At 37.2% G+C, this 15,398-nt stretch overlaps 2 protein-coding genes and 1 long non-coding RNA gene across 3 annotated transcripts; 2 read left to right on the top strand and 1 right to left on the bottom strand.

Moving 5' to 3' along the window:
- The first annotated feature begins 2,362 nt into the window (after positions 1 to 2,362).
- On the top strand, positions 2,363 to 3,838 carry LOC148878080 (oxygen-evolving enhancer protein 3-2, chloroplastic-like). Its single transcript, XM_088948662.1, has 3 exons — positions 2,363 to 2,848; positions 3,224 to 3,519; positions 3,628 to 3,838. Exons 1-3 carry the CDS (start codon positions 2,536 to 2,538, stop codon positions 3,724 to 3,726), a joined length of 708 nt encoding a protein of 235 aa, XP_088804788.1. The 5' UTR covers positions 2,363 to 2,535; the 3' UTR covers positions 3,727 to 3,838.
- Positions 3,839 to 3,994: 156 nt separating this feature from the next.
- Positions 3,995 to 8,649, bottom strand: LOC148878079 (uncharacterized). Its single transcript, XR_016100433.1, has 2 exons — positions 8,534 to 8,649; positions 3,995 to 5,613 (listed from the first exon to the last, which is right to left on the bottom strand). It is a non-coding gene; the product is annotated as an uncharacterized LOC148878079 (long non-coding RNA).
- Positions 8,650 to 11,338: 2,689 nt separating this feature from the next.
- On the top strand, positions 11,339 to 11,855 carry LOC148878078 (allyl alcohol dehydrogenase-like protein). The gene has a single exon (XM_088948650.1). The coding sequence runs from the start codon at positions 11,443 to 11,445 to the stop codon at positions 11,737 to 11,739; it is 297 nt and encodes a 98-aa protein (XP_088804776.1). The 5' UTR covers positions 11,339 to 11,442; the 3' UTR covers positions 11,740 to 11,855.
- The last annotated feature ends 3,543 nt before the right edge of the window (positions 11,856 to 15,398 follow it).

Below are 15,398 nucleotides of genomic sequence, written 5' to 3'. Positions count from 1 at the left end.
ATAAATTTGAGCCTAATAGACTTAAGAAGCCCAAAATACCAAAGATACCCCCACTTAAAATTAAGAAAGCCAAAACCATATGTGCACATGACTCAAATTTACATTTTTTGCCACAGTCAGGAGAGAGCAACATCTGGCACGCCCGGAGCTCTCATTGGATGCACAAAATTCATAAAAAATAATCCAAACTCAAGAAAATTTGTTGTACAAGGAAAGGTCAAATGTAGGACCTTTCCTCTAAAAAAACTTTGCCCATTTTGGTGAAAGAATTTTGTTGAATCACAGACACTGTAGCTATATGAGTTTTAGACTCATTTCCCTTTATTTTCCTATATAAATAGAGGTCTAGTTTGAGATTGAGTAGGAGAGGAGAAAGGAGAATTTCCCCAACCTTTATAATGCCTCCAATTTACCTAAAATCCTAAAGTCCTTGAAGATCAAGCCTCAAATCTGCTTCCCCTATTTTTCAAACTGAATATTTAAAACCTAAAACACTCACCCCAACTCAAAAACTTGTCCAATCTTCATTTGAACTTTTTCTAGCTACTAAAAACTTTTCTCAAGGTTGCACACAAGAGGTAAGCCTATCATTCCATTGCTTTTCTAAGTTTGATTTTGTAATCTCTGTTTTTAATTTAGTTCTAGGTTGCTTGAAATCCTAAAACCATGGGAAACTTGCATTCTTAGTTTCTTCCAAATTGATAAAAGGATGTAGAGAGGCAAGGATCTTAGGGAAATTAGTACCTAAGACCCAATACTATTACTTCAAATAAATTTTGGGTGAAGTTGGGAGCTTTTTGCTTGATTTCAGGAGCTCTAAGCAATCACTTTCATTGGTGTTAAGTTAGAATTTGAGCATGAACTATTCCCGTATGGGGCTGTTACAATAGTTTGGAGAGAGGGGTGCCTAACACCTTCCCTCTCCTAATCCTTGTGATCCAAAGTCTTTCGGTTCAATGCCTTCCTTTGTGGAGGATGGGGTCGCTATTGAAGTAATAAAGTCAACATTTCTTTGAGTTGGCCATGAGCTTCCTAGAACTCACAATGATAAATTAGAGATGATCCTAAGTCAAGCTTATTGGCTTAGCATCTATGAATGTGTTAGGCCCTAAATCTGAATTGTATATCACCATATTGACATACTACAAATAGATCTATCTGTTCATGGGTCAGGCTTGGATTTGACTTTTGCCAAAATATGAATGGGCCTGGCCCAACATAATGTAAAGTAAGGCCTGAAACCTAGCTTGTGAACATGCCTTCTACAAACATACCTTTAATGTAATACTTATTTATTTTTCTTATGATATACTTGTAATGTTATTGCCATATCAAATGTCCCAGTTAATAACTAACCAAATAGGCCTACTGTCAATTACATGTTAAGAGTATAACTATCAACTATGATAAGGTCTTATTGGTTCAGGCAAGATTGGCTTGAAAACCCAACAAGGGATGGTTTGAAAGTTCTGCACATTTACTTGTTGGTTCAGGCAAGATTGCAAATTGAATCGAGCTCTAATTAAATAGTTTGGGCACAAGTTCGATTAGGCTCGATTCTAATCGAGCTTGATTAATTATTTGAACTCGAGCTTGACTAATAAAAAGTTTGGCTTGAAAACTCACGAGCTTAACTTGATTAACACATACTATAAAATATGTTTTCTAATATATATTATAAAAATATTTTTATATTATATAGAATATAAAATATACTATATATTATAAGAATGTTACATATATAAAATAAATATATAAATATATTTAATTTTGAGTTTTTGAGCCAAATTCAAGCTCATTGAATGTTTAATCAAACCAAACTCGAACTAGAAAATATTATTCAAGTTAAATTTAAACTCTAACTCGAACTAGTAATATTTCAGTCAAGTCTAACCAAAACATAACAAAATTCAACTCGACTTGGCTCGATTGCATCCTAGGAAACTACTGGCTTGAGCCTGAACGAAACTCGACCCATTGACAGCACTATTATTGATAGACGGATAAATGGTGAACTGATAATTCAATTCATTCACATTCATTTGATGTGGAATGTCAAACCATGGTAAGACAACCCCATGATTCTCGCTTTAGTACAGGACATATTTTTGCCACGTGGTCAGATGGTATTGGGCAAACATGCTATGTAGTTTCCACCACTCCGCCAGGCTGATCTAGCCATGCAAATTATTCATTTGGTAAACAAGAGTAGCCACGAATCAATGACTACTTGGAACGTCCATTGACTGCGTAGAACAACTTCCAGGTTCCAGCCAATCACCAAGTGGCCTATATAGTGACACGTGTCAGAGCACAAATGGCTGATTGCAAATCCAACTTATCCAACGAGAACGGGCAGATAAGGCACCTGACTGGTTGCCCGAAATCGTTCCACATCACAGAAACCTCAGACTCACTTCGGGAACGACTCACCTAACATATCCAAAATAAATTCCCGATCTCAATCTCCTTCTCTCGCTTACTTGAAACCGTTTCTGAACAGCCGGAGACAGATAGCGAAATAGAGGTCGAGAAATGGCGCAAGCTATGGCTTCGATGGCTGGCTTATGCGGTTCCTCTCATGCCGTTTTGGAAGGCAGCCTCCAGCTCAACAGCTCCACCCGCTTGAGCCTACCGGGCAACAACCGTGTATCCGAGAGCCGATCTGGTTTCACCGTTAGAGCTCAGCAAGTATCATCGGAAGGTGAGTCCCTCTCCCAGAGCAGCCGACGTGCTGTCCTTCGGCTCGTTGCCACCGGCCTGGCCACTGGGTCTTTCGTTCAAGCTGTGCTTGCCGATGCTAAGTCTATCAAGGTGGGCCCTCCTCCACCGCCGTCCGGTGGACTGCGTAAGTTTCTGATCCTTTCTGCTGTCAGGATTTCTTTTTTCTGCAATTTGAGAATTAGTCGGACTGGCTCTGCCGACAGGTTCGGTTAACGAGCCGTGCAGAAGAAAGCCTTAAGCGATCCAAGGTTGGCAGGCTTGGCAGCCCAACCAAAGCTTTCTACACATTAGCCACATTACCCTATCCTAGGTGGCAGGTCCCAGCTCAGTGGGCTCTCTTTCCACGTGGCAAAGAAAAAAAATAGTTCTTAACCAAGAGCCACAAGTAAATGACAGGGCCGTATAGGAATTGAAGAAAAGATCCATTTTGCCGTTTGGTCGGTTTCTGATTTCTGACATTCCCGGCAAATAATGCCGGCGAAATTTAATGTTTTGGCAGCGGGAACTCTAAACTCGGATGAGGCAAGGGACCTTAAGCTACCACTGAAGAATCGATTCTACCTTCAGCCATTGACACCATCAGAAGCAGCACAGAGAGCAAAAGAATCGGCCAAGGACATTGTTAGTGTGAAGGAATTGATAGACAAGAAGGCATGGCCTTACGTCCAGAACGACCTCCGTCTCAAGGCTGAGTATCTCCGCTTCGATCTTAACACCGTCATTTCTGCTAAGCCCAAAGACCAGAAGAAACCCCTTAAAGAGCTGACTTCCAAGCTCTTCCAGACCATCGACAATGTACGTATATATATAGATTCTCAAATTTATTGTTGTCTTCTCATTTAATTAACGGGTTTTCCAGATTAAAAGAAATGGTGTCTGATTTGGTGGTTAATGTCTAATCAGCTGGACCATGCTGCCAAGATCAAGAGCACTCCAGAAGCAGAGAAGTACTATGCCGAGACTGTGTCAACCCTAAACGACGTTCTTGCCAAGATTGGTTAGTCAATGTGAGAAGGAATTTCTGTTTGTGTTGCTGTAATATCCTATATTAATTGTTTCTTGTAGAAGACACTTCCTGATTCGATGTAATTCAAAGAGAATTTGCTTTTTGGAAGTCTGCTTCTCAAAATTATATATGTATTTACTTTATGGACAATAGTCGTAGTAGTTGACTAGTAGTAACTACAACACTATTAAGGAGACAAATGGGACAAATATCTACATAGAATGAACCCATAAATGGAGGTAATATTCGAAGATCATATTCAGGTTGAAGCTTTTTTTTTTTTTGGCTCCCCAATAAATGCAATTTTTGGGGTGACTTCTGACTTCTGAGCAGCGAGAGATACCGGGCTTCAATTGGTTGTTCACTCACGGATCTTGAAATTCTATCATTTGTAATCACTACTGTTTGGTTTCATGTGTGGAAACATTTCCACCCATTAAAATCAATGAAAATTGTTCAAATAGAACTACCAGAAATTATCCTGATTGTTTTAATAGTTGCTAATTATATCTACATTAAATCAATCCGTGCAAGGATGATTACCTAAAGAAAGGTGAAAACTAAAGTCCCTTCAAATTTTATACTATATACTACAAATTAAAATCCAGGAAAAACTGTAGAAAGAAGAAATGCAAACATATATAGTAATTTCATAGTTGATTGTTTACAAGTTTTTTCGGTATCATAGTCGAACCCAACTGAGTTTTTGAATGGAATTGTTTTTTGGGCTCCCAAGAAAAGGGCTGTGTGTTTCCTAAGAAAACTTGGATTGGTAACACCTGCACTGGTCCGAGTCCAAGGTTTTGGATATTAATGATAAAAAATTGGTTAAGGTATATATACTGGGTCTTTAGCACACCCTAGTACTTCATATAATGACATCAAGTTCAATTAGCTTACACTGTACTAGTAACTAGTTCTTAAGGGGTTATTACTTGAAGGGGAGAGTTTTGTATTCAAAGTTGTTTATGCTTCCTCTCATAAACCACCCTGATTGATTGGTTATTGATAAAAAAGGGAAAAGTACAAGTAGGCCCATTGCAGAAGTTTGAACACCACGCCAGCCCATACAAAATTTATGATGACTCTTGAATTCAACTTTTGAAATTATAAGACCGATTCCCACGCCATGTAAGCATCACACTTCTACCTATGCTTTTGCTATGAGGTGGCAATCCAACTCGGATTACATGTCACAATAACATTTATTCAAATTTTTATTTTGAAATTTACCCTTAAATTGCAAAGACTAAAATGACCCTGTTAGGGCCCACAACCATTGTTCTCTCCCACCCTCCCTATTCTCTCTTTCGTTCTCTCACACTCTCAACTCTCTTCTCTTCGACTGCTTCTCCAACTGCAACTTTCGTTCTCTCACGCTTTCAACTCTCTTCTCTTCGACTGCTTCTGCAACTGCAACTGCAAGTTCTCCTCCCCAACGTCGCTCCTCTTTCTCACCCTCATTTTCTCCTCCCTCGCTCCCCCTCAGTCTCCCTAGCGGCACTCCTTTCCATCTTCAACCTTCGTCTTCTCAGACAAGCGTTAGTAGAGGACAACTCCAAAGTTTCCTTCTTTCTCCGTTAAATTAAGTTTTTGAGGAACAAAACCCTAGTTTCCATGGCTTCCAAGAAGAAGGCGCCCGAAGGTATCACTCTATTGTCCATGTACAATGACGAAGATGAGGACATGGAGGATCTCGACAAAGAAGAAGAAAGAGAAGATGTAGAAAACAAAGAAGATGCGGTTGTTTCTCCATTTGCCCCTGAAGCCGCTGCTACTCCTCAGTATGAAGCCTTCCCTTCCCAACTTTAATTCAACCCCCCAAAGTGATAGGGTTGTAGCATGGATGCCGCATCAGCCCCAAAAACAATTTGATTTCAAAGCTGGTTGAATAGTAAAGAGATGAATAGTATTTACATCTGTTTATCAGATACTAGCATTGGTACCTAGCCTCAGGCTAATTGAAATTTATTATATATCAGATCTGAAAACAAATGCAAGGTGATTGAAATGAATTTCAGATGATGATGAACTATGATTTCAAAGCTGAGAGCAGTGACTACTGAAATGTACGAGGCATTTAGAATACAAAATTCCAGTCCTAACATCAATAAGTATATCTGAAATCTATTGCAACCAAGTCTGAGAAATGACTGGAATCAAGAGCTTATTCAAAGTTCCAATTTGCATATCTATCTACATCAATTAATTGTAGAGACTTGAAATTAGGTCTAAAATTTTTGATATTGTTAACATCCGAATTCAGATCTGATTTGGATGAGTTCAAATATGCAACTTTTTGGTATTGTTAGTCCATAGATAAGATAACAAACAATCATTCAGATCTGAGTTGTTATTGTATAACTCATACACATCCATTGGGATCTGGTATATACTGTAATACACATCCATTAAGGTTGGGATAAGATCTGATATGCTTTAGGGCTGATATTAGATCTAAACTGGAATCCTAACATACACAAAGAGGATCTGAAATAAACTGTAATTAGAGCTGAGTTAGGCTTGGTTCAAGGGTTTTAAGCTCTGTATTTGAAGCCCAAACCTGCATAGCTTATACATATCAGATAGTTGCTAAGACCTGAAACCAGGTCTGCAATGTTTGGTATTGTTAACTGCTGCAATTTAGATATGATGTTAGCAGTTTTACAGAACAAAACTCAGCCCATAGATATTTTAGATCGGATCTCATATCAGTCCATATTAGAAATCAGAGCTGGCCATCAAAAGCTTTAAACTTAGTAATGAACATCCAAACCTGTGTAGCTCAAATTAAGTGATTGCAGAATCTTGAAATAAGGTCTGCAACTTTATACTGTAAGCAACTTTGATTCAGATTTGAATGCCAGTAAATTACAATCCAAAATATGAAGCTCTTTTTGGATCTTTCAGGCTTCACAAACATTAGTTCCAACCAATCAAAGCATTAGTCTTCAGAAATTTCAGATTGGGTGCAAGTGATCTAAAACAAAACATCAGTCCACAAAGATTTCAGATCTCATACCGCCTCAGATTCTCATGCACTTCAGATCTGATTTTACCATTCATTGTTTATACTTTCATTAATGAGGCAAGTCTGATGCATCAAATTGTGAATTGGGTGTTGTTACTACCCGAATTCACATAAGAATTGAGTGGGTTCAGGTCTGGGTTCAGATGAACCCAGATGTATTCAGACCTGCAACCAGCTGAGCTTAGATCTGAAATCAAATATGAGTTTCAGATCTGAAAGCTCACATGTCATTCTTTCATATATTTTTCATTCCTTGCTACCCTTTGATCCTTAAGACAAGTCTGATATATCACATTGTGAATTAGGTGTTGTTACTACCCAAATTCACATCAGAATTGAGTGGGTTCAGGTCTGAATTCATCTAAACTCAGATGTATTCAGACCTGCAACCATCTGAGCTCAGATCTGAACTCAAATATGAGTTTCATATCTAAAAGTTCACATGTCATTCTTTAATATATATATATATTTTCCTTTTCTTTTTAGAATGGAAGAAAGCTAAAACAGATTACAGCAAGGCAGCCAAAATCTTTTTGGATGAGTGTAGGTTTGATTGCTGAATGCAATTCAGATCTGAACTCATTTTGAGATTTATAATTTTTTTTTTCTTTTTGGAGATAAGAGAATCACAAATAAGAGAAATTAGATATACTTCAGTTACACTAAAACTGAAACAAATGATGGAACAATGAAGTATCAAGAGAAGAAACATGACTCCATCAATGCAACCATTGCATCCGAGGCCGAAATGTAAGATGAAAAATTGAAAACCAGTCATGAATGCGATACTAAAAACCAGATTAAGAATGACCAATAGTTCCTAATATTGCTTCCATGAATCATCGGCAATGGTGCCAAAAACTTGACCGTATCATTGTGGCAATAGCAAGTGCACTAGCCGTTCAAGTAGTGAAAGGTGAATAGAGTATCATTCCTACGAGGATTTAGGAAACAACTACTATTACTAAATTGACCAATTCTTATCTGATCAACAAAACATCATAACTTTATTCAAAAATTAAAATTCCTAAGCTACAATCTAACTAAAAAGCATTGGCTCAAATACCTTTTATTCAAGTTAAAAGAGTAAGCAAAAAAATCCAATTTCATGATTCAGCAAATAAACTACTTAACTCATTCGAATAGGCCATGATTTAGCCTTGGTTTGGTAAAACCGCAAGGTCATGAACAACATTTTTCAAGAGCATGTGCATCCTATGCATAAATGATGATATTTATATTTCTATCAATGATCTAATCATTCATGCATGCATTAATTCAAACACATCAAGGGCATCAATTCAAATCTGAATTGATCACCAATTGAATTGTGCAAGTTATTTGTAACCTTGTATGCAATTTAGTTCTTGAATAGTATATCTGAATTTCTAGAGTATCTCTCAAGCACTCTAGAAATTCCAAGCATTAGATCAAATCGGCCAACCTGAGAATTGAAGATCTGAATTATTTCTCAAGCAATTCAGATCTTACAAATCTCAAATCTGAGTTTGTGAGAGATAAAATCGGCCAATCTGATATAGATTTCACACTCTATTCAAGAAACAACAAGAAGAGATCTGGTCTACTCGAATGATAAAGAAATTTGATTACTCAATCTGAAAATTTACAACATTGATTACAATAAGAAAGAATGAAAGAGAGGAAGAGAAAATTACATAGATAGAAGCTGAATTAGAACTCAAGAAAATAAAAACTAAGTAGAAATAGAACAAAGGAACTCTCTATCAAATTTTCCCCAAATTCGAACTCACCTTCTTCTCTTCTTCCTTGCTTGGATCTCTTCAGCCCTTCTCCTTCTTACGCCTAGCTCTTTCTTCTCTCTTCTTCTCTTCAAGGAATTCAAACCCCAAAGGAGTGGAGAGCCTTGAACTTGGGCAAATCAACACCTATCCCCCCTCTAGAGGCCTTCTTATATAGGCTTTCAAGGAAGCTCTTGCCTCTTGAAGCATCTAGAATTGGGTGTATTACACCCCTCTTGAACCTTCTAGAGTGCACTCTAGGCTGTTTCTTTGGGTTGAATGGGCCTCCTCTTTGCTGGGCCAAAATTTCCTTCTTGCTAGGCTTCTTTCCTTGGGTTTTCCCAAAGATTTAGCTTGCATCAGTTGGGCCGAATGATACTCCCTTTCTCTCATGGCTGGTCTGGGCTGAATTTGATAAAATTTTAGCTTTCTTTTCTTGTCTTTTGCCTTCTTTTCCTTGAGTTGGTTGCCCCTGAAATCTTTCTTGCAATCAAGCTAAAATAGAACAAAATTTAATTAAACCGGCATAATATTCTATGCAAAGACCTCATAATTTATAGGTAAATTGTGTGTTCATCATGCAACAACCCAAACTTTTCCTGCTCCAAAATTTCAATTCTCTTCAACTCAGAAACAACGCCACCACCAACTTAGTTGGTTTGTATCTGACCAGAGATCTCAGACCTTTAGAGTGGCACAAGTCTGACACAACATATCTCATACTTAGACTCATGCTTCACTTCACAACAGATACAATCCAGATCTCAACCTCTGCTCTAGAGATCCGACTCATGTTGTACATTGCTGAAAATCTTAGACTCAAAACTTAGTTGGTCGATCTGCACATCGCAAAGACTCATGCCACTCTAGATCTCAGACTCAAACTCATCTATGCAAACTCTGGCCGGTTCAATGTTTAACATTCAAATTTCAAAAGAGGGGAGAAGAGGCCAGGGAAGGAGTTTTTCTTTTAACTTAAAGGCAGACATTTCTTCCTTTTCATTCTTCCTCTGGGCGACGACACAACATTTGAAGTCTGATCTCTTTCTCTTCTTCCTGGGTGATGACTACCACTCTGCCCTGTAACTCCACCCGACAGCAACAACATCTGAACTCCGAAGGGTAGTTTAGGCATTTTGCATTGTTTTTACAAAGGTTAAACGGTAAGAATAGAGTTGGTCAATTGGCAGAAACAGTAGGGGTAGCATCAATCAATTTTCAAACAGTAAGGGTACACTTAGTCAATTAGCTAAACCATAAGGGTAGTTTAAGAAATTTACCCTATTAGTTATATCTAGGGGTGTTCACGAGTCGGCTTGTTTTGGTTGCATGTTGCTTTTCCAATCAAACTGACCTAGTTGGGTTGGGGAATTGGTTTACCCGAAACTGATAAACCATTATTGAAATTGATAAATTCATGTTGTATCAGTTCGGTCAATCAGCTAAAAAGGTTTAAATTTAAAAATTAAAATCAAATTTAAAAAATACAATGGTATTATTAAAAAAATTAAATTTATAATATAAAATATTTTACTAGGAAATATGAAAAATTTCCACTTTCCCATATTAAAAAAATTAAACTTAAATATAAAATATTAATATAGATATATTTTTAGGTCATGTTTGTTTCGATTAGTTTACACACTATCAAACCAAAATTGATCCAACCAAAAATAGTTGAAAACCAACTAACTCAAGTCAAATTAGGTTAGATTAGTCGGTTTAATTGGTTTGATCGGTCTTATGAACAACTATACCTTTACCCATTATCTTTATTTGTACGTGCGTTGTTACACATATGCTCTCATCTAGGCCTATAAATGGTATTCGGAAATCCGAATTCGAATCCGAGATTCAACACAATCGAATCAAATTCAGATATTCAGTCGAATTCGAATATTAATTTCTTATCGATTAAATTATCGGATTGAATTCGAATATGCATTGATCCGATCCCATAAATATCTGAACGTTTTCTGTTTGGGTCTATAATGGAAGGGAGGTTTTTGTTGAGTTTTTTAAAAATTCAAAGAAAGTTTTTATTAAAATAAAACTACAGGAAAAGATTTTATGATTCTTATAAATTTCATGGAGATTTTTGTAATTTGCCCTTTTTTATGTTGAAGTTTTAGTTGAGAAGGTCTCTATGTCTGTTTTGAATTATGATTTGTAATAAACTGTCATTTTATGAGTAATAAAAAGGAATTCATTTTCTAGTTCTATTTCCATTCTCAGAGTGTGGTTCATGTTCACTTGTCAACTAAAAAAAATAAAGAAACCAAAGATTCACATGCACCCAGAGAAAAGAGAAAGAATAGCAAAGGGAGAGAAGAAGAATAAAAGAGAAATGGGAAGAGAATGCAAAAAATAAATAACACACATGAAAAGGAAAAATCCGATTAGTGGGTCGGTGACGACTGATTAGCTCACCTCAGATAGAGAAATAGTGGAAAAAAGTAAAAACTGGGGTAGGAGACTTCGGTTGTCGTTGATTCGTTGCTCTGGATTTGATTATAAATTTCACAGAAACCATTTCAAGGGTAAATCTGATATTTTAATAAAACTTATGTATTACGTCAGGTTTTCATCTAAAAACACTAATTTTAAGGGAAGATTCTGTTATAATCAAAGCACAGTGGAAGTTCTTAAGATTGTAAAAAAAGTTAGGGGAGGTTTTTATATTTTACCATAATCCATTATCCACAGGACAATACTCCCATAGAATAGTCCTTGCCGAGCATATAAAACAGAAGGGTATTAACGTTATTTTCGTGACAAAGCAGGCCCATTTATCCATAGCGGGAAACGTAGTGGCCTAGTGCAAGTAGTTCTTGGCTTTCGCTCACCGAGGGCTCCGCTTTAGGAAGGCACTGACTGCAAGCTGTAGAAAACCCTAGAGCAGAGTGCGTTCAGTGATAGCCATGGGTCTTCTCTCTTGGTGGAAGGGCAAAGAAGCTCCTGAGATGAAAACCAAGCAGAAAACAGAGCCGAAACCCGAAAAGTCGGCCGAGAAGTCAGAAACATTGGGCATGAACGGAGCCATGGAGGTTCCTCGACCGGGTGAAGTAACAGTTTTTGAATTCGGGTCAGTTGCATTTTCGGCCGATAAGGTGACGCTTGCAGGGTACTGCCCAGTTTCAGATGAACTCGAACCATGCCGTTGGGAAATCTTGCCTGCTACTGGTTCTGAAGCTCCGCAATTTCGGGTAGTTTTCTGATAAATTTGTATAACAGAGAACCTTAATCACTTCCGTTCCGTGGAAAACGAAATGGGTTTTGTTTAATGTCTTTAAGGGCCAATTAAACTTGAGATATGGTAGATAATTTGTTGAAAGAGTTTCTGTGCATGGCGTGTTTTTTTCCGGTTAATGGTTGATCACTGTCTTAGCAAACTTTTGAATTTTGGGTTTCCCCTGCAATTTTATATTTTGCTCATTCTCATTTGGCTAGGGTAACCACGAAACTGATGAGATATTTGAAAAAAAGAGTAATGGATCTATTTACATAACATCATTTAATACTTAATGAGTGCTCTAGCTTGTATTTCCACATTCTATACTTCTACATTCTGCCATGGTGAAGCCAAAACTGATTAAAATAAGTACCTAGTTACTGATGAAAAAATGTATCTAGTTGAATTATCTCATCGATTTTAAGTGCTCTAAATATCATGAGGTGTTATGGATTTTGTTTCAACTTTAGTTGAGTTTCAAATTACCACGGAAGAAGTGTCTCTCTGTATCAACTAGTATCTTTGATGGTTTTTAGGTCATTTTAGTTGAAAGTATTTCAGATGGTTCTCTCTCCTCTCCGTCTAGAATTTTTGTGTCTCTCTAGTATTGTCCGGCTGGCCGCTGATTTTCTCTAAATCTTTATATTCTCATATTTTTTACTTACAAATTGATCTCACTTGTTGTATCGGCACCTGAGTGTGGTTGATTTGGATAGATGCAGTGAAGTATCAAAATTTCTGTAGTCTAATAATTATATCTAGAATCCATATGTTTCAACCGAACTACTTTATTTTGAAAGAAAAACTAATTTGAATTTTTTTGTCCTACCACTTTTCAGAAAAAAAATGCATCTCATATTAAAAGCGGAAGGAAACCCCATCCTTTTTCTTAGAGTCTTCTTCCTGGTGTGCTTATTGTCTTGTCTTTGACCATCTACTATATCTTCACAATGAACGACTGAAGATGGGGATGAAGGTAACCGGAACTTCTGAATGATATGATGCTTAGGTTATTGTTTGGATATCTATAGTCTCCTCTGTAAACTGTAGTTAAGGTTGTCTCTTTGCAGATTGAAGGATATAAGTGGATCTTGTTAAAAAATTATAGGTAATTTGCAGTGCTTTTGTCATTCTAGAAGCTGTTAGGTTTCAAGTATGCCATCGTGGTAATGCCAATTTCTGTGGAATGTTCTATGATTCATTAAGACATGTCTTTTTGGCTCTTCCATAAGTTTTATGCCACTGACAGTGGATAGGTTGGAAGGTCCAAGGTTGGATGTGGGATGAGGTATAAGGTTTAGTGGGTTTTTAGACGGTTTAAAATTGCTAGCATTTAAGGGAATAATAAGGTTAAAAGGGCTGGTTTACAATTAGCATCATAACAGTTATAAGGAAGCCCCAGATCCTGAAATGGATATTTACTGGATTTATACGGTAAGAGTTTCGAATTCAATGGTAAGAAGTTACCTGCGACAATTCACAAGTTGAAGAGTCTAGAAGAGCTAGGGAAGACCAAAAAAGGATATAAGTTGAAGTGAGAAATGACTTAAGGGTATCATTGTATGTAGTGACTGTGTTGGCGGGGATGATTAGCTGCAGAGTCATTCAATACTGACGTTGGTCTTCTATCTTTTCCTTTTGATCTTTAAATTGGGATAGAAGGCTGATCTATTTGGGTCAGAGTTGTAAGAGTTGTTATGTGGATTGCAGTCATTAGATTGGGGTGGTGAGCAAGATGTTTGCATTTGTGTTGAAATTGTGATCCTGCATAGGATTTGGGGAGATTTACAAATTGAAGCTGGGGCTGCAGTACTTGTATTACCATTCTTTTGTTTTTATTAAATTTGTCTTTTATCATAAAAAAGTAATTTTGCAATGGAAATAACATTGAACAGGGTAGAATGGTAGAACTGAATTCATATGGCTGACTCCATATAGTTTGGGGAAAGGCGTAGTTGAGTTGAGTATATTTAATGGTTTGGGGGTTTCAAGAGGAAAGGTCCAAAAGGAGGGAGAGGTTCCCTCAATCTAATTACGAAAGGAATACATATGAGCAATACAGGCCAGAACCAGAAGAACTGTACAAAAAGTATACTGATTGTATAAGATGTATCCTGTGTTCACTCATTTCTAGAATCAACAAAAATAATTCTCTCCCTTTCATTTGTTAATTTCTCTTTTTTCATGCCTGTGAACTCCTTCAGAAAATTGGTCCATTCGATCATGAACCCGTTGGCCTGCCAATTAGTTTTTCAATCTCTGAACCTTATTGATTGTAGACTCTATTATTATGCTCCAGCCAAGTGGCCCAACACAGGGCACCACGAACCAAATGCCACATCACCTTACCCCTTCGACTAAACACCTCAGAGAGCCAAGATGCAATTGGAGGAAGGCAGATCCCTCAGTATTACTATAACAATCCTGAACAACTACAAAAAATGGTACCACATATGACAGGCGACTGGGGCACCATGGCAATAGATGAGCTACATCTTCAACCTCTGACTGGCATGGAGCAAACTGATTAACAATGGCCATACCCCTATTGATTAGCTGGCCAATTGTGGAGATCCTATTGAGAACTGCAGACTACAAGAAAAACTGCGCCTTCAATGACCATTGGGCTTTCCAGATCTAGGAGGCTTATTGGATACAGTATGGAATCATTGATAAAATTAGCTTTTAGTTATGTTGAAATTAGGTTCGAGGTAGGGTGCTACCCCAGTTCCTACATTCTTTTATTGACATGGGAAAAATTAGGATTTTTTTACTATTTTGTTGTTGTCTGTAAACTATAATGCTATAGGCTTATATAAGTAGCACCTTCTATTCAGTTGCAAAAGGTAAAGGTTGCACAAGTAATTATATTTCTTTCCTGTGCGAGTAACTTCTAAAATTCACTCTTTATCTGTTGGCTGTCCACAATATAGCTTTTTTCTTTCCTCATTGTATTCTCTTTCAAGTCTATTCTATAGCTAACTTATACCATCCATGAGTGCTCTAGCCTCACCACCAAAGTTCCATATTTTCTTTGGAAGGAAATGTTAACTTTGTATTGTAAAAGGCCAGAGAAATACATCCACATGTGGATGTGCAGGAATACATATCCTCCAATTTGCACTCATACTATGTTTGGTTTTGTAAAGGTTTCCTAACTTTCCCTACCTTTTCCTTCGAACCAAACATAGCCTAAAGGTTTTCGACATTCTGACTAGTCCATGAGTTAAAACAAATGACCGTCGCATTCAAAATAATGAGATTCTATTTCCCCTCCAGGAAAGCTTGTATCTATTACTTGGTTATCATAACTGACCCTGTAGATAGCTTTGCTTGTTTTTCTGGACTGTTTATGAAAGGAGGGGAAATAGGAAAATAACGTCCTATTGGCATCTCTATCGTTGTATCAAGCACAAGTCTTCTCATTGGTGTTGCCTAAAATACTGATTACACATTTGCACTTAATCACTTTTTACCCGTATAAGTGCAATAACCTGGGTAAATTTTTCTTGGAAATACTTGTCGGGATAAGTACATTAACCCATGTTCTTTTATTTCATAGGTAAATAAGATAATGATCATTTTAGTCAAAAAAATCTATTATTAAAAGCATAATTGTCAAGGCGTTGCCTAGGTGCCCTTGGT

This window comes from Nelumbo lutea, chromosome 1 (assembly GCF_056320005.1).
Source record: "Nelumbo lutea isolate HS-2025 chromosome 1, American lotus-T2T, whole genome shotgun sequence".
NCBI classification, from domain to species: Eukaryota; Viridiplantae; Streptophyta; class Magnoliopsida; order Proteales; family Nelumbonaceae; genus Nelumbo; species Nelumbo lutea.
Note: the sequence above shows the minus strand (reverse complement) of the source record. Positions and strands in the feature narration are given on the sequence as shown.

Excerpts from the sequence above, each read along its gene's own strand:
- LOC148878080 (XM_088948662.1), top strand. The coding sequence starts at position 2,536 with ATGGCGCAAGCTATGGCTTCGATGGCTGGCTTATGCGGTTCCTCTCAT. Across the intron at positions 2,849-3,223 it reads ACCGCCGTCCGGTGGACTGC|CGGGAACTCTAAACTCGGAT; the intron begins GTAAGTTTCTGA and ends ATGTTTTGGCAG. Across the intron at positions 3,520-3,627 it reads TCTTCCAGACCATCGACAAT|CTGGACCATGCTGCCAAGAT; the intron begins GTACGTATATAT and ends ATGTCTAATCAG.
- LOC148878078 (XM_088948650.1), top strand. The coding sequence starts at position 11,443 with ATGGGTCTTCTCTCTTGGTGGAAGGGCAAAGAAGCTCCTGAGATGAAA.